The following is a 26,060-nucleotide window of genomic DNA, read 5'->3' on the forward strand; positions in this document are numbered from 1 at the left end:
TGGATTTTAAAAATCACTTTATTTTGAAATCCATTCAATGTCAACTTGTTCCATTATTTAAATGACTAGATATACATTCATCAAACATTTACAGTATTGTTACCACGCCACAGTACACATTAACAACACATGCAAAGACAGTCTCTGTTATCTCTTCGCACGACACTAAAGCCACAAAAACAAACTATGTTTGTCAAATCCAGGAAGAAAAAAAAAGAAATCAAATATCTAATTCACTGGTAACATTTTTCTGTCAGTTTTGGAAAATAAAAATAAATGTCATATTAATTAATAATGTTGGTGGTGTTTGTGTGCTGTAAGGCAGAGCACTATAAACTAATTCCAAAGAGAAAAAGCAAGACAGAGATAAAGAGGCAGGAACAGTATCTTTCAGTGTCCTGAGCTAGTTCAACAAAGGAAGACTAGGTTTCCCTGATACAAGTTAAAAAGTCCCTTGTCAATTCAACACAAAACAGACATTCCTAAGAGTAAGCAGACATCACAAATTTACATGACTTCTCCTCTGGGGCCTGGCACTAGTGTTTCAACCATTCTGTGTTTTGAAAAACCTGTCCATCTTAAGCAAATCATTCATTGTTACTGTTCTGTATGGTAAAATAAAGCTCCAACAGTACTTTTGAGCCTCTGTCTTGCTGTACATAGGATAGTTTCCTTAATCTGCTGTGACATAATTCCCGTCTGCGCTGCCCTACTGTGTCACAATCAGCAAACTCTAGCTGACAACACCAACAGTTTACAATAGTAAAAGTGTGTGTGTGCACAAGTCAAGTTTCTTTTTCTGAATCTCTAGTGTTTTATGGCATGGGCACACACCAAGGCACAGATTGTTTGTGGTTCATCCCTGGGATATCCAAGTCCCAGGGACCTGTGAGTGGAAAAAACTGAGCTGCGTTGAATGAGTTATGCACGTGGGACTGACATTATGTGAGAAGATATAATATATAAGTAGCGGCAGCTTGAAGGTCAGTAATCTATTTATGGCATAAGAAATGTTTGGTGAGTTAGTACAATATAGCAGCGAGTGAGGAGAGAAAAGTCAAACAAAAAAATGACAAAAACAGGATCATAAAACAGTATATACTGCATTTTCATTACTGCATCTTATTTACTGTAATAACATGTAATGTTGGCAAATGGGCCTGAATGGCAAATTATGAGGGCATTCAGTTTCTCTATTTGATCAAGAGAGAGATGTGATGTGTAAAAAATAAAATTAAAAATACAGGTTGGTTTGTTCAATAAGAGGAGGCAACTACGGATGATTTCTGATAATGATGAAATTCTGTGCATATATGTTTTTGAACATGCAACCTGAGAACAGAGTATAAAAAGAGGAGACCAGTATTGTATGATCAGTGCTGAGCTGTCGCTTGACCTTTCAAATGTTAAATGTAGTTTTCATTGCATTCAAAAGGTCACAAAGGCCAAGTTTTAAACTTCTCAACATTGTGAGCTAGTACAGCCCGCAAGTGCTTTCAGTTTAAATCATAAGAGCTTAATTTAACATGTAAATGAAATACAGTTAAAATGAACAGAATGCCTATTGCAGCACTGATGGTTCTCCATCTAGCAATTAACAAAAGGAATGTCCCCAACGGGATTCAGATCTATGGATATTCACCAATTGCCCTGTTACCCTTAAATCTATTTACACTGCACTCTTCAGTCGTCCTATTTCAAATAAACAATTATCCGATTTAGTTATACATATATACTTTAGTATAAAAATATGATCCAATTCAATTAAAACACAAGTTTGTGGCATCTAAGCATAAGAACATACAGTACATAACTACACTTAGTGTAAAATTTCAAACATTTTAAAGTATTTACCAAACGGAGGAATACAAAAGTTGATCATCATTAGTACCTTGTATACCTCATGAGTTAAAAGCTGGAGCGGGCAAGTCAATGTGATCATTTCAGCTATGTACAGTACACTCCGTTTATACAATGTGATGTAATTATAAACACAAGGTCCATTTCTTGCGACTGAATTTCAATAAATTCGTGATGATTTTAAGAGATTTTGGTTGGATAAGCAGATTGGGGTCGGGGAGCATTCTCTCACAGATTTACATACACCTTTTCAAAACCATGAGCTGTGAATTCTTTCACCATTTCCTCATCAACATTCCCTCACTCTAGGTCTTTAGTATGTTCATTTTCTACAAAATGTATGACGACTAAATACAGGAGTGGCCTCTTCATGTGCACAATTATCATCATAAACAGAGGACAAAAACAGCTAAAGGATACCATGTGGAAAAGTATTTGGTCTTCATCCATATCCAGACACTTGTCAAATTGTCAAAGAAGTCTACAAACTCATCTTTTAGCTGTTTAAGACGTCGGATTGGCTTTATCTTGCAGATGGCCACATGCTTGTGTTTGCTTTCCTCTGTTGATTTGGACATTTTGCCAAAAATGATCATGCAATTTTAGAGAAATTACAACAGCAAAACAGACTCCTTTTCACCCAAAATGGCAAGTTTCTAAATATGTAAAACATATTGGTTTAATCTAAGAGGTCATATCATTATTAAATGTGCACATATGACCCCTGAATCTTAGTCAAATGTTATAAGAACCACACAGCCAGTAAAATACAAGAGAAGGACCTAACCCAGACACAACATACTTAACTGAGAAAGAAAAATACAAATCTGATGTAATTTTGAGGAATAGGGCTTGACTGAGTGAGAAATTATGAAACAGATGAATTAATTTCCAACAAATCCCCTTTGCAGTCTGCCTGTATTAAGGTTGTAATGCGGTTTATCTTGTTTAGCCCTTGAATACCAGAACACAAAACAAGATGGCGTGCCCAACGTCTGTGCATGTTATTTGTGAAAAAGGCAATTAACAGAGGGTCGGTATAAAATAGTGTCCTATTAACATAACACAGGTGTGTTTGTGCTCCAGATGTGCATTGTGCACAGTGATTCTGTGCCTGTGATCCTTTCAGTCTCGAAAAACCTTTCTTACAAACGTTAAGGTTTTGCTACCGTATTCTGAACTGTAACAAAAGGTGTCCACAAAGTGCCTGTATAGTTTGTGGACAAGTTGAGTAATAAGTGATAATAATCCACACCACGTCTTGTTGCTGTCTTGTTAGGTAGAGAAAAGGATAATGAAAGACACTGATCATTTCCAGTATCATTACAAACAAAGTATGGCTATGCTGGCACCACAGATCTGCCTCTGGGTATAAAAAGGTGAAGAAACATGCTGGAGGGCTGGTGCATGGACAGCCATCACCTTTACTGACAGCCAATTTGGCAGAAGCTGTCCTGCTTGAAAAACGGTATCATTATTGTCTTAATGTTGCTGCTGCCACTGAAGTCATTTGGGTGTTGTTAGCTGTGAGGGTATATGGCTCTTTGACATCAGTATAAAAATCTATTTTTCAAACATACTGCTGGAGTGGCAACTATCAAGTTAAGTTTTTCCTCATTTTAGGGCTTGTTAAGGGTCAGGATAGGGATAACGACGGAAGTCACTTCAATGACTTCAAATTAGCATTTAGTATTTTTTATCCAAGAGTTTGGTCAGAGATTGCATACACTGGTATTTAGTATAGATTGGGGCTCAATCAACTGTACATCACATCTTTGCATACATGACTTTTCTGCCTATGAAGGTCCACACAATGGAGTGGAGAGCATTGTGCAAGATCAAGAGAATCATCAGCCTCTTGACAGGACCTAAACAGGACCTCTTGTGCTGACCAGAAGCCAAAGCTAACTCTTGCTGCATTGGGGGGGTGTAAGTGGTTCAACCTAGCTTATGGAGGACTCGCTTCTGTCCCTGAAAATAAGGAGATTTTTAGAGTGCTTCTCCTTGTTATTCCTCCACAGCCCTCAGTACATGTCTCTGTAGATCTCCTGCAGGAGTGGGTGAAGTGAGGTGTCCTCTGTCTTTTTGATCTCCTGCACGAGCTGTGCATGCTCAGTGACTAGCTGCCGAAGGTCAGCCAGCTTCTGCAGCAGCTTGGGGAAGAGGAAAGTGTCGTCGGGGTGATTGGCCAGTAGATGGAGCTGTAGCACCTGCACAATGCTCTCCTGCATTCGCTCGATGTGCGCCACATTCACCAGGCCTGGTCGGTCTAATCACAGGAGGAGCAAAATAAACTTGAATTAAACTCCTTGACCATAATCTCCTGTTGGAATAAAATTATTCAATAAGAAGGTACTACCAGAGTGCCTTTACAATTTCTGCTATTTGTAAAAATATGGAAATATACTTTGAGATAGTGTACAAGTTCTCAAAGGGCAAAAAGAGAAGAATATATAATATTCCATACAGAAAATTAATAGTTTAATTATAAACAATGTTATTTTTCCTGCGTCCTCACCTCCACAGCAGATGATGGCGGCCACAAACAGAGCCAGGTCACTGTCATCCAGCTCCAGCCCGTTAAACTTCATTGCAAACTGAAACTTCGGCTCCATCATGTCACTGAACGGCCGCCGCAGGCTCTTGAGGAATTCCCGCGTGATGAAGCCTGAGCCATACGCTACAAGAAGCCCGTCCTTGTTCATGCTGGAGGCGAGCATGGCAAATAGGGCCTCGTACACGCCATATTTCAAAAGAGTCACCTGATCGTTGAGGTCCAGGCTCGAGAACCCAGGGACGGACTTTGCAAACTCTGTGAGCTCGGTGACGGTTTCTACCGATGTGCACTGGCAGCAGTGGAAAATCCGAACTTCTGCCTCCCTGTCCTTCAGTGTTCCTGCTGAGCCAACCATCTTTGCCACCAGGGTCTGCTCTGCCAGCTGGAGGGTCTCCATGTCATGGATGACGAAAGGCTGTTGACAATGGACAATGACACACTCTTTAGAAGTGTAAAATATGATGATAAAAATGTGTGTCCAGTACAGTGCGTACTGTGATTTTGCCCTACATAAATAAACCTCATCTGACTACATGCATATGGAAAGAGCTGAATCATCAAACCTCACTATGTGAATAACTGTAGTGACTGTGGTGTTTACCCATAATCTTTACTGAAAGGAGAGGCTAAGCCCAGAGCCCGTATTGACACTTGAATATTTCCACAATGACACAATTTCACTCCTTGACCCTCTACATACTTAGAATGAAATAATTATGGATGTCATTCTTAACTCTCAACAGAGGTGTGAGGTGCAAATCATTTCTCAAGAAATACAAGCATAGTTAATGTTGAAAGTAAAGCCATGTCAGAGCAAGTGAGAGCTCACCAGGGCAAACTCAAAATGTCAAAATTAAGAAGGGAATTCATTTGAAACTATTGACTATTTGACCAAATACTCTTTCATAATAAAAAGACACATGCACAATCCTAATAATGTGGTTGGAGGTACACAGGTAAGTAAAGGTACAGTAAGCAGCAGCTCATGCTAGCAGTGACATATTCTAATAGATGTTTCTAGCTGTGTCACTGTTCCCACAGTGGACAAGTCACAACATCTAAAGAGCAGCTGCACCTGCTCCAGATATCAGAGCTCTGACTCATGAATGCTCTGCTAAATGTGTGCTAGCACGGGACCTTCCGTTGGTCATGACATATGTTTAATTTTGTGGGACTTTTGTCAACACAACAGATCAGATCATAAGCAAGCCTGAACAGACAATTCCCAATAAACAGTAAATTGATATAGCAAACACTGAATTTATTATATAATTTATGTCAAATTTTACAGTGCTCTATACTAAACAAACAAACCTTGTTTTTGTTTTCTTTTGTTTTTTTTCTCCTATATTTTGGGGGGCTTTTATTACCTTTAATGGATAGATGATAGATGGATAGAGTGACAGCAAAGGAGGGGGAGAGGGAGAGGGGATGAAACACAGCAAAGGGCCAAAGGTTGGAGTCGAACCCATGGCCGTGGTACCAAGGACTCAGGATTCTTAAGATTTCCACAATGACAGAATTACTCTCATTTACCCTGGAGCTACACCCTTATGGATGCTTTAAGAGGTTTGTAGGCCATTGTTTATTAATACAGTTTATACTGAAAGCAGAGCCAGGGGGGCTAAACTTTACCTTTAGACCCAGAATGCTTGACAAAATTGACAAAAACTTAGGAAAAGAGATCATATTATCCTACTTATTTGCACTGGCTCCCTGTAAAATTCTGAATAGAATTTAAAATCTCCCTCCGCACCTACAAAGCCCGTCATGGTCAGGTACCCTGCGCTCCCAGAATACATGGTTACTCGCAGTTCCTTTAGTCTCCAAAAGTAGAATGTGAGCCAGAGCCTTCAGCTACCAAGCTCCTCTCCTGGAGAACCAGCAGGGTAGAACCCTCTCCACATTTAAGAGCAGGCTTAAGACACTCCTCTTTGATCAAGCTTATAGTTAGGGCTGGCTCAGGTGAGTCCTGAACCATCCCTTGGTTATGCTGCTATGGGCCAAGACTGCAGGGGGACTTCCCATGATGCACTGAGCTCCTCTCTCCTCCTCTTCCTGTCTATCTGTACACGAATGTAGCTTCTTCCCCAGAGTTTATGTACTTTTATTATTATCATTATTATTATTAGTCTTCTATTTATTTGTTTTTTTTTTTTTTTTTCTCTCTCTCTCTCTCTCTCTCTCTCCCCCCCCCCCTCTCTCTCTCCCCCCCCCCCCCCCCCCCCCCCCCTCCCCCCCCCTTTTTTTGCTAAATGCTCCCAGAATCTAACATGGTTACTGACGCAAACATGATGATCTTTAGAAACATAATAATGAACACAATATAGATAATGTTTACCATGTTTACCCTATTTGTGTAGCATGTTAGCACGCTAGCATTGGTTAAGTACAGTGACTGCTGGTGACTGTCTTTAGTTTTGTAGGTATTTGGTCATAAACAAAAGTATTAGTATCTAAAATTGTGATCTAATGATGGCGCAAGATGAAAAGTCAGGAGATCAGCAAAGTTCATCCACTGGGGACCATGCATTTCTTTACAACATACAATGGCAATCCATCTAATAGTTGTTGAGATATTTCAGTTTGGACCAAAGTGGTGGGCCAGCCAAATGACAGACAGATCAACATTGCAATCGTTGCCAGAGCAAGAGCAGCATTCCTTTAGCTGCTTGTTTTGTAGGGACTTGACATCCAGTCAAGACTGTACTGTTAAGAAAAATAATAGCACAGCAAAACCAGTTAAGTCAGTAATAAAACTGACATTTGGTGTACACAAATCAGAGCCAACAGTGGAACAATTATGGCTCAGTATTTTGACGTTGAGACTTATGAGTCACACATGAAATGAATTTTCTGTGTCAGTTACATGTATTAAAGAAGCCATATTATGCTTTTTTGAGTTTTCCCTGTGCTTTTTGTGCATGTAAAAGGTCTGCAGGAACCAATACAAAAGTCATTAGCTACTGCCACCATCTGAGAAAGTAAACTAACTTTATTTTAAACTTTATTTTGTTTTACTGTTTATTTTATAGGTAAACCTGTGGGTAGCAAGCTGGGAGACGTTGGACAAATTATGTAATATTGAGTGACAGTAAAGAGAAACTATGTGTATTATGTCTCGTTTGAACCTAAATATATAACAAGAGTGGTAGGTTGGATGCTGGTAACAGTTTTTTTTATGTTGCTTTTTGTATAACTTTATACTGCAGCACTAGTATTAGCTCAGCTATCCACACTGCTAATGTTATGTGTGTATGTTGCTGCTGTATTTACATCCACTTGATAGAAATGCGAGGTGAGAAGAAAGCTGAAACACGGTGGACAGTGCCTGCTTAGGCTTGTGGGAGCTGATCATTTGGAGCAGACAGGGCTACTTTCCTTAAGGCCTCCTACAGAAAACAGTGTATCAGACAGAGGTTGAATAGAGGTTGTGCAGCAATGTCCAATATGACATAAACAAGGTGTTTTTTGAACATTAAGGCATGCAAATCTATTATAGTAGACCCGGTATGAACCAGAAAATGAGCATAATATGGCCTCTTTAACTGGATCCAGATAAAGTGATGATGGAGGATTCACTCAACAAGAGTGATTAACCATTTGAATTAAGTTGAATATTTTCTATATCTACTGCCTTCTTGCAACAGCATCTTCGGCATTTCAAAACAGTATATCTCCTTAATATTTATTTAATGAGTCGTAAAATAATTAGAGGACATTAGAACATTAGGGGGGTGTTCTTTCTTTCGTGCTATACAAACAATCTCAGAATCAATACTATGCAGCATGTCAGTATTTGTACACAGGACTGTGGAAAATGGTATGACTTTCATGGGAAGTTCTATGTTGTATAGGAGTGCTGTGACACCATGAATGAACTCTAAAGTCAAGCTTGGATCAAACAATATGTGCATTTCCAACTGACTGCTTTCCCATGACTCCCTCTGGACTCAGACACTTCCACACAGCCATCTAGAAACTTTGATCTCCAGAAGCAGTGGGGGAGGTCTGCGTTTGAACATGGCTGTGCACTTTGACTGACCTGTCCCTCTTACACCTACACACATCCATGCATGGAATTCACAACTCAGGGCTGCACTCCCCGACCCTTCTCTTGTCGACCCTTTTTTTCTAATGAGAAGAAAATGAAAGAAATAGGGCTATAAGTGAATGTTTGTGGTGAGACTGGGGATGGGTGATGAAAAGAGTGCAGGTTTGGAGGGAAACAGGCAGTGGAGGGAGAAGTGATGAGCCCATACACTGGCCCTTTATATCGTTTCTGTGAAAACAGATGTTTCCTTGTCCAGCCTGTGTGTTGGCTTGCACTACTGATTGAGCAAGTTATTTCTGTCACTGGCTGGCTGCACATAATCTCTGTGGGACAGGCTGCCAGGTCATATTGAGACATTAGCTTGATTGCAAATGTCCGAATGAGATTAAAATCACTCAGACAGGGAAGAAATAAATTAAAAGTTGCAAGACAACATGACCTTGATCTGTGAGGAAATTCTGCTAATGACAAGAGCCATGAACATGAAATCCACACACGCGCAACACCTTTCACTCACCAACCCACACTACTCTGAATCAACGTACAGGGGTGCTGGTCTTTCCAGTGAGAATGGTTCGAGCCTTGGCCTTGTTCATGTTGAAGTTCTTGAGGTAGGCCTCGTAAATCTGCCTGGCCAGTGTCTTCTGGTCGGCTAGCTGGGGGTCTTCCACTTCCCTGTCCCCCGTTACCATCTCTGCCTTCAGCTTTAGCTTCTCTGACTGGGGCATCCGGCCAAAACGGATAGCTGAAGAGAGCAGAACAGACAGAAAGTTATACTAAGATTACAGAATTTATGGCAATATAAATCTTTCAATTCACAGATTCAATTTACAGGGCAACAGAAATTACCGAAAACGAAATTCAGTTAAATAGAATTATTATAAAGCCCATTCAATAAAACACAGAGAAAAAAAATAGAAAATGCAGAGTGCTTTAAAATAAACCCAGTTTTAAACAAATGTGAAAGAGCTTGACATCCACAAAACCCCAACAATCACTTATTCTTCACGCTGACATCTGGAGGAATCATTTTAACATACTAAGTAACATGAATCCAAGACAACTTGTCAGCAAAGAAAAAAAACTTTATAAGATGTATCCAAAAAACCTATAGGGTAGTAGCAATAAAATGTTCAAAAATAACATCACTGAAAATAGAGAAAAAGCAAAGCACAGGCTATTTAATATCTTACTGTGCTCACTGTTGAAATCTGATGCCAAAGCCTTATTTCTCCCAACCTATGGATCTGACGACAGTATACTGTGGTGTTCTAAACAACAGAATCTAACATTAAAAACATCATGTCATGATCAGCAAAAGTCTAATTTTACTTTATACCTAAACATCCAAAGACCACATACCAAGTTAAAAAGATGTACCAAAAAAAATGTTTTTAAATAGTGACTTCACTCAGCAAAGATGAACTTGATCAAAGACTTGATGCCCACAACAATGTCCACCAGTGATGATACCTGGCATTTCTTAATGTCCATATGAATGAATTCATCTGGTTGTACTGCTCGTCCCCCACGTCCCTCTACGGTCAACTCAGTTACTGCTGTACTCTGAAGGGAGATAAAACACGTTTTTTTTGTGTCCAATGAAACTGAAATCACTCCTGGCAAAACAATTACCAGAAAGCTGATAATAATATAAATACTGTTAAATCACAAGTCTCCTCCCCGCCTGCATCACTGCCACTCCTCTCCGAGTCCCCAAGATTATAGCACCACCCTTCAGAACTGTTTTCCCTCCAAACCATACCAGGAAGAACAAAGAGAACCTACTGTGAGTTTAAAATGGACCTTTTCACCTTCAAAATGATTGATTTGGTTAATGTGTTACATATCGTTTGAAGTTAACAATTGGTTTTGTGTTTCTAATGCTATATTCTAGAAAGGATTCTATGTAAGAAGAAAAGAGAGATAAGGAGAAGGCCAGATTGTGGAAGCATTAATGATGTAAATTGAATGATCTAATTTATTTATTTTTTACTTAATTGTGTTTATTTGTTTGTAATTACTTTACATATTACATATAGAGACCAATGTATCTGTAACATTTCTTTAATATTCTTTTTTTATAGAAAAAAAATCATCTACCCACCGACTGAAATAAACAGTTGAAATGGATTTCTGGATCCTGTGTTTAAATGTGCACAGTGCATATGATGTTCAGTGAGCCACCACTGCAATAGCTTTTTCAAATAGTAAATAAATAATGCCATGGTTTCCCTCTCTGCCTGCACATCCACTATGAGGGGCTTAGATACACACATTTTGGCAATAAGCAAACATAATCTAACCTCTGTGCAGCACCATGCCACAACAAAAGACTGAACAAGAACTTTGTCACCCCAAAGTGTGCCACTGTTTATGAGACAAAGTTCTGATTAAATCTCAGAATATTTCAGTTTGAGCAAGTCAAATAGTGTTTTTTTCAACAGCTGCAGCAATTGTAAATCCTAATAAATGAAATTAAATCCAAAGTATGAGCCCCGCTCAGTCATAGTTGGACTGGATGGGACGACCTATGTATCCTATGTGCAGACTTTCATTGTATTATTACACACACCCACCAAAATGACAAAAATGACTGAATTTTTGGACCCGCCTAAGTTCTCTACCTCAAAGCCTCAGAGGCAAATTCTTGATGCTTTGGTAGTATTTCTGTAAATTGTCATGCCAATAAAGCACAAATGAAAGAAGACAATAGGAATGGAAGCAAAAAATTGATTTATGAATGTGTTGGAAGCTTATAGTCCACACTAGACTATAAGAGTTGTTTTTCTACGAGAGGATGCTGGCATCTCTCAGACGGCCTGATCCCATTTGACTAATGAGATTAGAGGTAAACTGCTTTTAAAGCTTGCTCACCAATTTAAATAGGAACAAGCTGATGCGCACACACACACACACACACACACACACACACACACACACACACACACACACACACACACACACACACACACACACACACACACACACACACACACACACACACACACACACACACACACACACACACACACACACACAAATCTCTGGCAACCCAACATGCAGCTGCATCTACCACCTGCATTTACAAGACTATAAAAGCATAAAAGGGGATGTGATTTCCCTGTTTTCCAACGAGCCACCCACTGTGGAAACTAATCCAGGCCAACGGAGGTACTGAACTAACAGACAACACAAGGGCCCGTTAGATTTCCGCTCACAAAGTGGATGGATCATCTGAAGCTGGTAAAGCTCCACAGTGGGCGTCTGGGCAGGAGCCAAGTCTAATTAAGATGAGAGTAAGTGAGTGATGTTAAGCTGATCATAAGTCAATTTCTTAAGAACCCGTGTGAGGGGATGAGTCTGTGGCTCGAGTGGGAAAGGGTGCTAAAGGTGGGAGGGGGACAGTCTGTCGTTCCATTAAATCATTTATAACAGCTGATTTGTGGAATTGTTTAGCCATTAAACACCTCTTTCACCACACAAAGACTTACTATTGCTCTGGATTGGTTATTTTCTCTGCCAAAACATTCAATGATGTGTTTATTACAGTGCATTTTCTTGGTACATGAGAGCTGAGGTATCTTTAAGTTGCTGGATTCAAGAAACTTGTGGGTTCTGTGATGAAAGCACTTTGCTGCTGTTGCAACAGCAAGAAAGGGATGTTGACAGTTTACTCCAGAAAAGAAGTCAAGACCAAACAACAACGCAAACACAGTTCACTGCTTTATTGTAAACCATACAACTTTAATGGGTAAATTTCACATATTTAAAACAAAAGCTCCTCTGCTGATGTGTGCATGTTGATAGCCTACATTTCAATTGAAAAAAGTTAAAACTGCTAAAACTTTTTAATGAGGAACGCCCAGTATCTTGAGCCCTTAACTGTGAAATCAATTGGCAGTCGATACAAACATAGGGACAAAGCTCTAAAATTAACAGTGCTGTGGTCCTGTAGTCTCTTAGACCATCAGACCTCAAATGATCAGGTTGCACTGGTCTCAAATCTCCTTCCTCCCCCTCTACGGTTACATTTAGGCCAATGAAACTCAATACACATATACCATAAGAGGAAGTGCAGCTGACAGAAATACTACTACTGCTCAGCTTTAGGGCACTACTGCATCATCATTAAAATCTGGGCTATGGATTCAGGAAGCCTCATCAATAACCCTGTGAGACAAAATGAAGATGCTCAGTTCAGCCTCTGCATCCACAAGTTCACTGCAGCCAGTATGGAATATCTGCAAAGTGTGCACAGTCTATATGTGAACTCACTGATTGCCCTGACCTTTTTGATCCTTCTACTAAAAATACACCGACAGGCGAGAAAAAACAAGCCCCAGCACACCCACACGAACACCTATACACACACACATCCTCTCTAAAATATGTTTCAGGGATTTTTTTTTTCCCCAATCAGGACATTGAACTTTGTCAAGGGTCAGCATGCCATGTCATATGTTTACACAGAGTAAACAATATTAACCAGAACCTCACACTTTAACCTCATGCTTAACCTCTATATCTCTGTATTCCTTTGTAAAGATAAGCAAGTACAGAGGTAAAAATCTGATCCAAGGCTTTTAAAAAAGACAATATTGTGTATAGAGTGTTCACAGATGTTGCATGTGCAGATGTTTTCTCTGTGACAGTCAAGACTGAGAAACCCAAATTTGTGATTTAGCATCAGACTGCGAAAGCATGCACTGGATTAATAATCACAAAATATTAGTAGCACTTTTCTTCGTACTTTGACTTTGCACTCAGTGTGAGAGGGCCTCTTAAGAGAAAAAAAAAATCAACATCTAAAAATGAATTCTTAATGGTTTTACAAAATGAGGTAATGTTATGGGAATAAAGTTGCAATTTCCGACATCTTATAAATAAATCTACAACTTATTTTATATTATATTCTTCTCACAGAATCACAACTTTTCTGAAAATATACATATAAAAAAATCTATTTTTTTTTTTTTTTTTTTATTTTTTTTCACAAATAAACACAATGTACACTGTAAAGTAGAACTTTTTGTAGGCTTTCTTTGAGCCACATAATAAATACAAATTCAATGTAATTAATTAGCAACATTTTGGATTAATTTTTAGATTGGTCTGTGGAGCAAAGCAGACTGTTAGTGTGCTCTATATGTTTTTGCTGGTTGGAAATCACATAATCAGGTGGATAGACTTGCTTGGTCATGTGATTTCCCTTCTTGTTCACATATCTGCTCCAAAAGGGTTCAGCTATTGCAAAGTCTGCGGCATGCACAGACACAGACTGACCATGTATTGTTCATGAATGAGTCCAAATGTTTTAAGTACATTTTGAAGAAGCTGTCAAATAGCCAGGATTAGTCTTCAGTTAGTGACTTGCCTTAACATGCAACTTAACACCCAGCTGTGGTGTTAGATTACTTCTTTGTGCTAATTATGTGTGTATGCACCTCTTCAATCTTTCTTGGGATCTGTTCAAACTGTGGTACTCTGTTAAGTAGCGTGCACTTGCAAGTAACAAGAACCATGCGTGTGTGTGCATGTGTTGTGTACATTTGAAGCACTGCCCAGATCTGCCCCACCCGGTAGGACTCACCGTTGTGGGACATGCCCACCGACAGGCACTTCTGGAAGCGGCAGTATTGGCACTTGTTGCGGTTCTTCTTTTGGATCTTGCAGCGGCGCTCACATTTGTCATACTCCAGCTTCAGACGAATGGTTCGACGAAAAAAACCCTGGAGGAATGAGGGGAAAAACATGGTAGAAAACAATTTTTTACAATGTGATTAATGCTCATATTTTGACATTTAATTTAATTTGAATGAATGAAACATGAACACCACAGATCAATTAGTCAGTCAATAAAAGAAACATTCCTAGAAGAAATACACAAGCTAATGAAACCTGAACTAAACTAGTACATTACTTTTTAATAATGTCTGCTGTTATAAAAAACAGTTACAGGATCCAGAAAAAAAAACGATTGACCAATTCCTTATGAAGTAAGTAGCCATTAGAAAAGCAGTTATTTATTCTTGGATGAATGGTGCCTGACAATATTAGATACATAGTTTCACCATCAGCTTCTCCTCGCTTACACAACCTTGACAAAAATAAATATGATGGACCAAGTGGCATGCTGGCCGAAGGGTAGAAAATGTCCTGGGGAATTGCTTAATAACATATTCAGCCATTCTTAATAGCAAATTGCAATTTCATCCAAAACTGTCACCCAGTGTGCCAAAATACATATACAGACCAATGTAGTATAGTTGTACAATACAAGATGACACAGACATGCCATGTTGTTAAGTAACTCTGACTTTCACACACTAACCTCCAATGTCATGTGCCGAACACACACACACCCTCACCCTACACACGTAAAACAAGGGTGATATATGGCTCAGACAGTATTGGAGTTCAGTGGGCTTCATGTCGATGCCGCTTGTGTCCACTGTCGTAAAGGATCAGTGACATCACAGAGGTCAGCCTCCTCCAATTACTGTCACAGGCAGAGTGGGGGGTGTACACATATGCACGTGAGATGGTGAGTATGTGCGTGAGTGTGTGTATGTATGTGCATTCTAAACAAGAATATTTGCTGACAAGAAAAATGCTGAATTTAGCTGACCCAGCTAATGTTGCAGGAAGGGGTCTCACCACGACCCTTCAGCACTTCATAGGTCCCTTCTGATGTATGCACTTTCAGTGACCCCCTCCTAAATGTAGACGTTAAGCTAAACAAACCTTGCTTTTTGTGATAACCTGTTGTTTTACTAATCTTTACAGCCCTACAACTTCACCCTACATAGGTCACATAACTTTGACTCTGCCCTGCAGACCAATCAAGGCTTTTGTCCATCCAGCATACACTACTGCATGCACACAGACTCATACTTCAGTGAGCTGCTGTTCCGATGTGAATGTTTATGTAACAGAATGTTGACATGATGGAGTTACTGAGTTTATGTATCACTTCCTGACATTTATACTCCCACTGCTATCCCACTGGATTGACAGTGTGGAGGTGTAGAAAAGTATCTCGCTTCAGTAGCTGCTTTCCCTTCAAAGAAAGAAAATATACAAAAGAATATTGAATACTGAAGGCTGAAAAACACATGCACACACACCTCAAGTTACACTATCTTTGTCCTTCGGTGCCTTTTAAAAAACAGCCTTGGGTTGTTCTTCAACAGGATTGGTAAACAATTAACAGAAAGATTATTGAGCAACCACGTGTGAAGGCTGAGACTGTTATTTCTGATGCTTTTAGGAGTTATCATTAGTCATAAGACACACTGCCTCTGGGTCTCTGGCCTGGCGTGTCCTACTTTCTTCAGTGTTACACTTTTAAATGTGATTTACTGTCTTAAATAATAATAATAATAATAATAATAATAATGGTTAATGTGTAGTCTGACGGCTGTTTGCGATTCTATGACTCATCTGCGCTTGAGTTTGGGATACTTTGGGAGGAGACGATTTATGGCTATTGACAGAAATATTGACCAAGGGAGAGAAAGTGGTACTAAGTAAAACACAGTGCAGGGTGAGAAGATAAGAGAGAACAGTTAGGGCAGAGGCATGTATGATAACTTGGCCACAGATTCAATGCTCACTGCAGGGCTTGTTGTTTGTGTGTGTGTGTGTGTGTGTGTGTGTGTGTGTGTGTGTGTGTGTGTGTGTGTGTGTGTGTGTGTGTGTGTGTGTTTTCTTCCTGCTTGTCTTTATCTCCCCCTCCCCATTTTCTCTCGGGGTGCTAGACCACCTGTGCAGTGTTGTCTTGCTGCTCATTGGTTCCCTCACACTTCAAGCTGGCCATCTTGTCATCATTTGGAGCACTCAATAAAAGAAACACACCCGAAGAGTTCAGGCTTTCATTTTTGATCCGCTGTTGTTGTTGCTGCTGTTGAGTCTGCAAACTTGTTAAAAATATAGAAAAAGGTATGTGGTGGGAGGTTGAGGACCAAGGTAGGCTGGAGTACACATTTTTCACTGTTTGGGTTTTTGTTTTCAGCGGTAGGGATTAGTCAAGCCTTGTTATCTTATCTTGTTTTACTACTTGTCTGGCACAACCACCTCCCCCTCATAAAAACCTTTGTATGTTTGCCAGTATCAATAAGCAAATACACTTTTTGTTGTAACTTCTACTTTGACTCCTGGAAATTCTTTAATTCATTTAATTTCTTTAGTCGTTGTGCTATTGTGTCTTTTCCTTGAAGAAGGGTGTAACACACTTTGGGGCTCATCCAGGACACTTTTTTCCACTCAGCTTTAAACTCAAACATTGTTGAGTTATTGTCACTGTGGCGTGGGGGGGGGTGGCGGCTGATGTCTAAAGTGCATCGGTTTTATCTTTTGTCCACTTGCCAAATGGCTAGTGACTGTTCAGATTTTACAAGCCACTAAAAAGATTACCATTGTTTTTTTTGGGCAGAGGGAAGCAAATCTACCAGCTGCTTGCATATTTTACCAGCTGGTGCTAATTCTGTGCCCTGAAATCACTTGTTTGACTGTATAATTCATGTGTGTAATCTTCGTCTCACCTTGCAGCCCTCGCAGGCGTGGACTCCGTAGTGGTAGCCCGAGGCACGGTCAGCACAAACTCGACACTCTAGGTTGAGTGACGATGAGGAAGTGGAGAACTCCTCGGGGCCCGCTGCCATCCCGTAAACAACCGACGATGGGCTGGATGCTGGCGTCAGGGCATCTACAAAACACAGGCACGAGGTTGATTATATGTGTACTATTGCCCCTGACTAATGCACACATCTTAAGGCAACATCTGCACTGATAGCCAATTAATGGTCTAGTCTATCTAGTGATATTGTGTGTTTTTGTTATTGTCAACAAAATTCACAAAAATGCCAAAATGAGCAATTAACTGATCCTACTAAGTATTTGCTGGGCAGCCAAAGTCTGATATAGCTTATCTCTCTGTGCCATAGACTTCCATTGTTGTTCAAAAACCAGAGTGCAGATTTTTGCCATTTCGGCCAAGAAATCCACAAACAAATCCCATTTCCTGCACAAGGCAGATCCAGAGGAAAAAAGCACCTGGCTTGAGAGAAACTTAGCAGCTGTTTTTGAGGAAAGCCTAATTTTTGTGCAGACTATCTCAACTAGTTCAGCCTCTCATTCGCACTGCAACTTTTATATATATATATATATATATATACACACTTTTATAGAGAAACATTCTGCAAATCTTTGTGTAATGTGCATTTCCTGTAGACTTTAGCCATCAGCATGCTTAAAGAAGTGGCTGTCAGGCGCCTGGTTAGCTCTGTTGGTAGAGCTGGAGACCCATGTACGGAGTTGCTGCAGCGGTCCGGGTTCAAATCCGACCTGCGGCCCTTTGTGCGTGTCATCCACTCTCTCTCTGCCCCCCTTTTCCTGTCTATCTTCGGCTGTCACTATAAATAAAGGCAATAAAAGGCCAAAAAAAAAACTTTAAAAAAAGAAGTGGCTGTCAGTCACATTAATTTATCTGAACAACACACTGTTAAGGCTATTGAATGTATAACCCTGTTATAAAAACTAAAATAAAAGCGGTTGTCAGAATGTCAAACAGCGCCTGAAACCCTCTCCTCTAACACATTTACAGTATCAGAACTCTGGGAGTTGACACTTTTTGTGTGAAATCGACAAAACGACAAGAATGCCCACTTCACACAGTGATTGGTCAGGTGTGTGAATGTGAGAAAGTATACAGGAGTTTGAATTTGTCTTTCAAGTTGTCTTTTTTTCATTCTTAAAGTCACTTCTTGGCTGTAACACCAAGAAGCCTTTGAGAGGAGACTGTCCAAAAGCATGCTGCCCTATCCTCATTTGTACAATTAATCAAGTCTGTCTCTATGACAACAGAGCAACTATAAAGTTGTTTGCCTTGAGATGTGATTGGATGATACTTTGTATGAACTATTTCATTCCAGACATACCCTCGCCCATTTGGCGAATCAAATTTAATAGTTCATAAAAGTACAACAATTATTGACTCTATCATACGGAGTTATACAAGCAGATTTTACCACCACAATCTGACAACAAATCAATCATTATTTTGAGTAAAAATAAAATGTGCAACTGTGTCTATTTTAATGATTGCATCCCTACTGTGAATTATTATCTCCCTCTGGCAAAGAACTACTGGAACTTAAGTACAATTTGACCCCTTTGCCCCGACAAAGACAGTCTGTTCCATCACAGCAACTATTTACTCAGAGATATTAACATGCCGTATGTGGTGTGCTGCTTGTCAAGAGCATAACAGCATTGGAGTAATATTACTGATCGTCCTCAAGGACGACAGGTCATGGGGCTTGCCATAGGTTGCCAACTGTTTTCTATTTCCACCTTGTGAAGGGATCATGGTTGGTAGAACTCGCTTGGTACACAAATAGCAAAGATGAAATGGTACATACAAAACAGTGGCACTAAGTCAAGCCACATGAGTTGGTCAAAGGACGCCAGAACGGGGATAAGCAGCATTTGGCAGCGGACCTGAAGCTGTGCTCCTGTCTGGTGCAAGTGCACATGTTTCAGCAGCATGTGGATGAAAAAAGCATGTCAGTGTTTCTTCTGCTCCTGTCTCTCATGTGCTCGCAAACACCCATAAATCCTAAACACCCTCTCACTGACTTTTCCATGACATCATTAAACGTTTCTGTGATGCCTTCTATGCATACTTCCCCCTCTTTACTCCTTTCTGTCCTTCTCCCCCACCCTCACCCTCTATTCTTCCATTAATTCTTTCTGAACTATTAACTTCTTCACTTGTTGCATAATTTGGTAGTAGCATACATTTCCCAGATGTCCATGTGACTTAAGGAGGAAACACAGCAGCAAAATGGATGTTTCCTGAGAGGTGGTGCATGGTGACTGAGGAATGTGTGAATTCCTCATTTGACATGGAGCGAGGAGAAACACTGGAGGATCACAGAGAGGTAAAACAAGGGAGTACAGAGAATAAGGGGTAAAAATAAGGAGGAAATATGGAAGAACTGGGCAGGAAAATACTTCAAGACACTCAGTAAGACACAGAACTGATTAAGATCAAGGGATTATTTTCCAAAGGGGTAAAAAAGTGGGCGAGTCAGACAATAAAGTAAAGAAAGGTCTGTCTTATACTGTAGCTTTGTGGCACGTTAAGGCAAGAGGTTAAATTAGCTGAAGTTAATATCCTTTCCGAACATTCAGTTGGAGCCAATTGGGGATTATGGGGCTAAACTGAGGGACCCCTACTCTGAAAACAACAACAACGGCAAACAGATTACACTGAGCTGCCAGGGACACGATAAAATTAGTAAACCCCACATTGCCATCTCACCATATCATTAATAATCTAAAGAGATAATTTCAATTCAGTGGTAATGAGAGTTCACCTAGAACAGTTGAACCTTCAGAGCCATTGCTGGAGGACTGGTATTCGGGGACATCAAAGGAGCTGATGGCATCGTTGTCAACGGACTGGGAGATGTCCTGGAGCTCCTCCATGCCGCCCATGAAGTCGTCATCGGCGCACAGTGGGCTGCCTAACACCGAGTCCTCCAGGGGTGAAGGGGGATGGTAGTGGCTCTCCATGTCGACCATTGCGGTGGAGGAGCGGGCTGCCGGCACTCTCACTCATCAGACTGGAAACAGAGGACAGGGGAAGAGGGGGGGAGACAAAGAGGTCAAATAGATGACAGAGGAAGATTAATTTCTAAGGTCACCTTTAGAGATTTCTAGCGACTAGGAGTCTACATTCATGCTAGCAGTTCTGTGTGGCTGTAATTAGACACATCAGTGCTTTGTGCTAAATGCTAATGTAAGCTTGCTAATATGCTGATGTTAAGCAGGTATGATGTTTACCATGTTCACCACCGTAGCATGTTAGCATTGCTAACATTTGCTAGTATTAGACTTGCAGGCATCTGGTCATAAACCAACGTTTATGGCATAGTTTAAAAGTATTGGGCAAATTAGAACTTTGAAGTGACGATGGTGCAAAATGTAAAGTCAGGGGATCACCAAACTGATTACAATTCATCCTGGGGAGGATACAAGTGTATGCAAAAATGGCAATCCATCCATTGTTAAGACCACATATTGCAACCTCACTGTAAAACAAGAGGAAGTTAAGGGGTTTCTATACAGTCATTAGGACATCATCTGGGAACTATGAATGTTTGTACCAAATTATTTACTAATCTATCAAGTACATGTTACTAGATTAGTGAGCATTTTGCTGGCGGCCCTAGAAGAAAAGTTAGGGGATCACTAAAGTTGTTAGGGCACCATGAATGTCTGTAGACAACTTTGTGGCAATCCATCCAATAGCTGTTGGTGGACCAACTTGCCAACATTGCCATCCATAACATCATGCTGCTAGCATGCCTAAAACTGATAACATCATTATCAATATCAACACCACAAAGTGACATTTAGGCCCAATGAGCAGTGCTGATGCAACATGTGGCCATCCACACCAACAGGTGCTGCACGTCGCTCTGGGTCAACGGGCAGTAAAGGAATGAAGGACATGGAGTATCTTATGACACAACACAGGCCCCTCCGCTCCTCTGAGCTATTCACCCCAAATACAGCAACCATATCCCTAACTCGAAGTGCTGCAGAAAGAGAAAGACAGAGGACAGAGAGACAGAGTGAGGCATAGAGACGTTTGGAGAGATGAATGTAGGTCACTGGGCTGGCTTAGGCTGTGCTGTAACAGGAAGGCTAGGTCTGGGGTTGGCTAGAAGAGACATGACAGACTGGCTTGTGCAGTAGATGGGTGAGAATTTGCTGAATTGCATGTGGGAGGAGCTATGAGATACACATAGAAGTGCACTAAGAAGTAGGCTTGTCTTGGTGGCTAAGCTTAAGACTGGCAGTGGGAATGGACCTCATATTGCACATTAGGACTTCATACATCCGTATCTAAACTAGGTCAATCTTCAGTAAGCCCTTTCCATCGGGCCCTGCTAAGAACATTACACGGGGGAGGTGGGCGATGGGCGATGGGGGTGAGGGTGGCTATGTGGCTACAAGACAGCAGCTGCTGGTTGTTCTCAGCCATTCCACACCATTACACATTACCGCCTTAAGTTTAACCTTAAAAAAGGTTCAGTGTGTAACATTTAGGAGGCAAAAATATGATATAATATGCATAACTATGTTCTCATTAGTGTATAATCACTTGAACAGAGGAATCGTTACGTTTTTGTTATCTTAGAATGATCCTTTTATCTATAGATGGTACGGGTCGCCTTCCATGGAGGCCGCCATGTTTCTACAGTAGCCCAGGAAGGACAAACAAACACTGGCTCTAGATAGGGGCATTTGCATTTTTCGTGTGTTTGTGACCACCATAGTTTCTCCTGCGCTTTTGGAGGGGGAGTGTGAAGCGAGGGAGTAGTGATCTGCAGCTACACTGCTATATGACACAAAATCCTACACACTGGACCTTTAAATTGACTAGTAGTGTGTAATGTACTGTAGGCTGCTGAGAAGGGAAAATGAGTGCATGCTGAAACTGTTTGCTCTCAGTGCTCCCTGTGAGTCTATTTAAAAGATCTAATGAGAGAAATGAATGGTATTCCATTGATGCAGCCTCTGATACCATTAGTCATTTGAATAGTTTCGCCTCAAGTGCAGAAGGAAAATACAATAGATTAAGTGAACGTGAAATGAGTTATGTGACTGTTAATAATAAAAATAATAATCTCTGTCGGTCACAATTTAACCCTTCAAGTAGGAGGGAAAAAATGGATGAACCTTGAGAAGGTCCCTATGGCTTGCAGGGTCGGTGGGCGACTAGCGGGAAGCATGACCAAAAGCAGACCAGTGACATGACTGAAACAAAGAAAAATACGTCATAACAACAACAGCTATACAACAAGACCTGGCTCAAAGTCCAGCCACATGGTATAGCATGGATGGATGAGCCATTTTTTAAAATCACAGAGCACATTGTCTTACACAATCTGAATTGTTGTGACGCAAAATGCTGTCTAAGTTTACATCAATCACTCTTGTTTGTTTCTCAGTTTGGAGCTACCTTGAAAGCTCATGGCACGAAAACAAAAAAGTCAGCTCCTGCACTGAAAGCAAATGTCTCAGCACACTTACGCTTTTGCAGATATATTAATGAGGGAGCTTTATGGTAATTTGGTATGCACGATGTGACACATGGTGGTGTATTTTGTAAATATGACATCCTGATGTCTACTGAAAACATTATGATAATGTAATGGTACAAGCATGGATATGAATCCAAACGTTTTAGAGCTGGAGCCATTCGTAAAGACAGCACATATGATTCACATTGCATGAAATTTCTAGACATGAAGTATCAGCGGGTAGAGAAATCACAACAAACTAAATTTTATCATCAAGAATCACAGCCCTGAGGACCTAAACTGAATTGTATAGTATAGATTCCCAGTCATTGAGAAGACTACTCTCCACGAAAAGAAACTTGGCATGCGAGTGAGCCGCTTTAGTGAGATACTCACTCTACATTACACTTGTAATTCTGAATGGAGGCAGTGTTAGCTCGGCTACGCAAGCAAACCTCTTTAGCATTCAGCCTCTAGCTCCTGACCCTCAGGTCTTCCTTTAGAGGACATCCTGTTTCATACACTCACTTCACTCAGCACTGTCTCATTATTATACTGCTTCAAGGGGAAAAATAAAGAAGAATCTTGGCTACAGCTTGATTAACATCCATGCTGTCAGTTCACATAACACTCCATTTACTGGGGCAAGTTATTATCTAGTCTTGTAAGAAGATACAAATTCGGGCAAGCAGAGTATTACATTTTATTTTTTCTGAGATCAGTTAAGTTTACACACAGTCACGGCCCACATATACAGTGTGTCAATCCGTCCGTATGTATGTATATATGTGTCAACACACATCCATTGCATGCATGACTTTATATTTAAATAACACATATGACACAAGTCCTTTTCTGAACTTATGACCCCCTACCACCATCTATGAAGTGGTGGATCAAGCAAACCTTGTGTTGCCACCAACATAACACGAGAATGTAAACACACAGAGCCGCTTAAGCTGCAGACTGCAGAGGTCTTGTGGATTGAGACCGACAAAGACAGAGAGAGACACAGGGGGCTGAGGGGAATGTCACTACGGCTACATTACAGGGTCTTTATCAGCAGTGTGTGGGACAGAGTGAGCAAGTGAGGCAGTGAGAGAAAGAAAACAGGTTTCTACGGTAACAGCAAGTCTTTGTCCTTTAAGGTCAAGACCTCTCTTGTGCTCACTCAACCAAGCCCACTGAGGGCACTGCGCACACTGAGAGGAAGATGAGCAAGGTCATACGTGTTTGTGTGGGTTAGGGTCCAAAAGGGGAGGAGGGCGGGTTACACTAACAAAAGACCACTAACTGAGAGCCACCGAGGTCGCCATGACGATGCCATGGCAATGCCGACACACGGATCACGCTTTGAAATCAGCAACGGAGGGCGGGCAGCAGGCATGTGAAGGCAGTTACAAGCTACTACCACTGGGATTCAATCTCACTCAAATCAATAAATCCCATCACAGACTTGTAGGTTAGCAAGTCTGTACCAGTAATCACTCAGCCGGATGTATGCGTGGAGCATAAATAATCCATACAGTCTGATGGATTTCTGCACAGCATGTTCACCCAGCCCCCCATGTTACGCTCATCCATCGCAGTCAAGTTCCACATTAGTTGGAAAGGACACGAGGGATGCTGGTAAGCTCTGGCTGTGGCAGATAAACATGCTCTGAACGTGACCCAGGCGTGTAGACGGCCTCCTACTCTCCCAACAGGAAAGGACATAGAACAGCATGAAGTCAGTTTACACAGCAGTCTGAAATCTTCAAGAAAATGATCTACAAATCACCTGCACTGTTGAGCTGATGGCCTCAGTAGTGATATCAATCATTCAAGAAGTACTGCACTTAAAGGAGATCATCATGTTCGAGTGATCCTGTGGCATCTCTACATCCACACAAGCCTCAGCTGATAACTGAAAAGTATTGCATCACACAGCTTCTATGATTCACTATTGTCTCTGGGGCATCCAATAAAGCCTCATGATTTTTTACATCCATCAACGAGGGCAACAAAGATTGTGATGACAAGGAAACCCAGATAAAAAATGGCTACAGATCAAGATATTAGAGGTGTGTAAGGGCTTGTCTCTCCAAGGAGTGGAAAAAACACAGCGGACCTTCCAAGTACAGGGGAACATACCTTAGCACTGAGAAGAGATAAAAGAAGATTTGCTGTACTATTTTTCTGTTGTTAGAATAAAAACAGTATTGTTCCTATAAAATATTTTTCTTTGAAGACAGTTAGTAGAGTTTATAGAATGTCAAAACTCAGTAATAATTTACACTATTGTCCTACCTTCCACGTCCAAAAAGTTTTCCATCCAACTTTGGTCCCTGACAGCATGACACCCAGCTCTTTCCAAGAGCTTGTATGATCATTTGGTGTGTGTGTGTGTGTGTGTGTGTGTGTGTGTGTGTGTGTGTGTGTGTGTGTGAGAGAGTGGACCATAGGTTAATGTTTAATCCACCCATCCTGTGGTCTGAGCGCTGACAGACCTGTTAGAAGAAGGCCCCAGGGGTGGTATTAGAGCAGGAATATGGGCTGATGGGGCTGTCCCGCCAGGTCCGCCTGTCCATTTGTTTGAAGAACTCAGCCTGGACCGTGACTGCAGCGTAAACACTTGAGTGAACCTTTATCACTCAGGGCTGATATGCTGGCCGGCGCCCTCTTATCGTTATGGAGATTGACCAAAGTACAGCCCAGGGAAGTGATTGGACTTTAGCTGTAGTCTGAGACAGATGAGCTGTATGACAGTTCAATCATCCTGTTATCAGGTCACTTACCTTGTAATTTCAGGGCAAATGATAGTTAAAGACCACAGCACATTGTGTCTGATATTTTAAGACTGGTAGGTCCAAACTAACTGGGTTAAAAATGTAGCTCCTTAACTAGAAATAATTTTATGACTTATTTCAAATGCATGCTATAAATGCTTTAATGTATTATTCTCGAATTTCCAGACATCCACTGGTTTCCATTAATTTTTGTACAATATGAAAATGTATTAGCAAACTTACTTGAGTTGCTTAAACCATCAACATTAAGCAGTGCAAATTATCTGCAGATTAATTTCTGCACTACATTACCTTAAAACGGCAGTGTCATTTTGACATAAATAGCAGACTTTAAATGGTGGATTACACAATTTAAGGGTTTGCCATTAGATTTTCATATTATACAGAAATGAATGGAAACAATGGTGCCATGGAGAAAATACATTCAAAGTTCTTAAACACAGCAGAATGGTTTGCAAAATGTTAAGTTGTGATGTAAAGTATATAAATTATTTTTTTTTTAGGATTAAAGCATGTTCAGTGCCATTCTTCACTTTGGAAACAGTTGAGATAACAAGCTCCATCTAGCACACTGTTTGCACAGATGTCAAAGAATTGAAGATGTACAAATGTCTATTTTTACAGTGCATGTTAAGAGCTTCACATCCATGTTGGCTTAAAAGACAAGGTTCAAATATATAATTATACATGATATGTAG

The 26,060-nt window shown here is 40.6% G+C and overlaps 1 protein-coding gene across 3 annotated transcripts in view; it reads right to left on the reverse strand.

The window, feature by feature from the left end:
• pparab (peroxisome proliferator-activated receptor alpha b) overlaps positions 1 to 26,060 on the reverse strand; it is a 35,094-nt gene continuing 9,034 nt past the window's right edge. The window contains exons 1-7 of one of the 3 annotated variants that reach the window (XM_051381902.1): positions 25,063 to 25,083; positions 19,856 to 20,104; positions 17,018 to 17,181; positions 14,065 to 14,203; positions 9,017 to 9,216; positions 4,379 to 4,832; positions 1 to 4,129 (exon numbers count right to left, since the gene is read on the reverse strand). In XM_051381902.1, the coding sequence (XP_051237862.1) occupies positions 3,885 to 4,129; positions 4,379 to 4,832; positions 9,017 to 9,216; positions 14,065 to 14,203; positions 17,018 to 17,181; positions 19,856 to 20,063 (1,410 nt within the window). In that variant the 5' untranslated portion in view covers positions 20,064 to 20,104; positions 25,063 to 25,083 and the 3' untranslated portion in view covers positions 1 to 3,884. Of the gene's footprint in view, positions 4,130 to 4,378; positions 4,833 to 9,016; positions 9,217 to 14,064; positions 14,204 to 17,017; positions 17,182 to 19,855; positions 20,105 to 24,862; positions 24,966 to 25,062; positions 25,084 to 26,060 lie in introns of those variants that run through there. The other 2 variants (XM_051381901.1, XM_051381900.1) reach the window with 2 other exon arrangements.

Source organism: Dicentrarchus labrax, unplaced genomic scaffold (genome assembly GCF_905237075.1).
Source record: "Dicentrarchus labrax unplaced genomic scaffold, dlabrax2021, whole genome shotgun sequence".
In the NCBI taxonomy this organism is placed as follows: Eukaryota; Metazoa; Chordata; class Actinopteri; family Moronidae; genus Dicentrarchus; species Dicentrarchus labrax.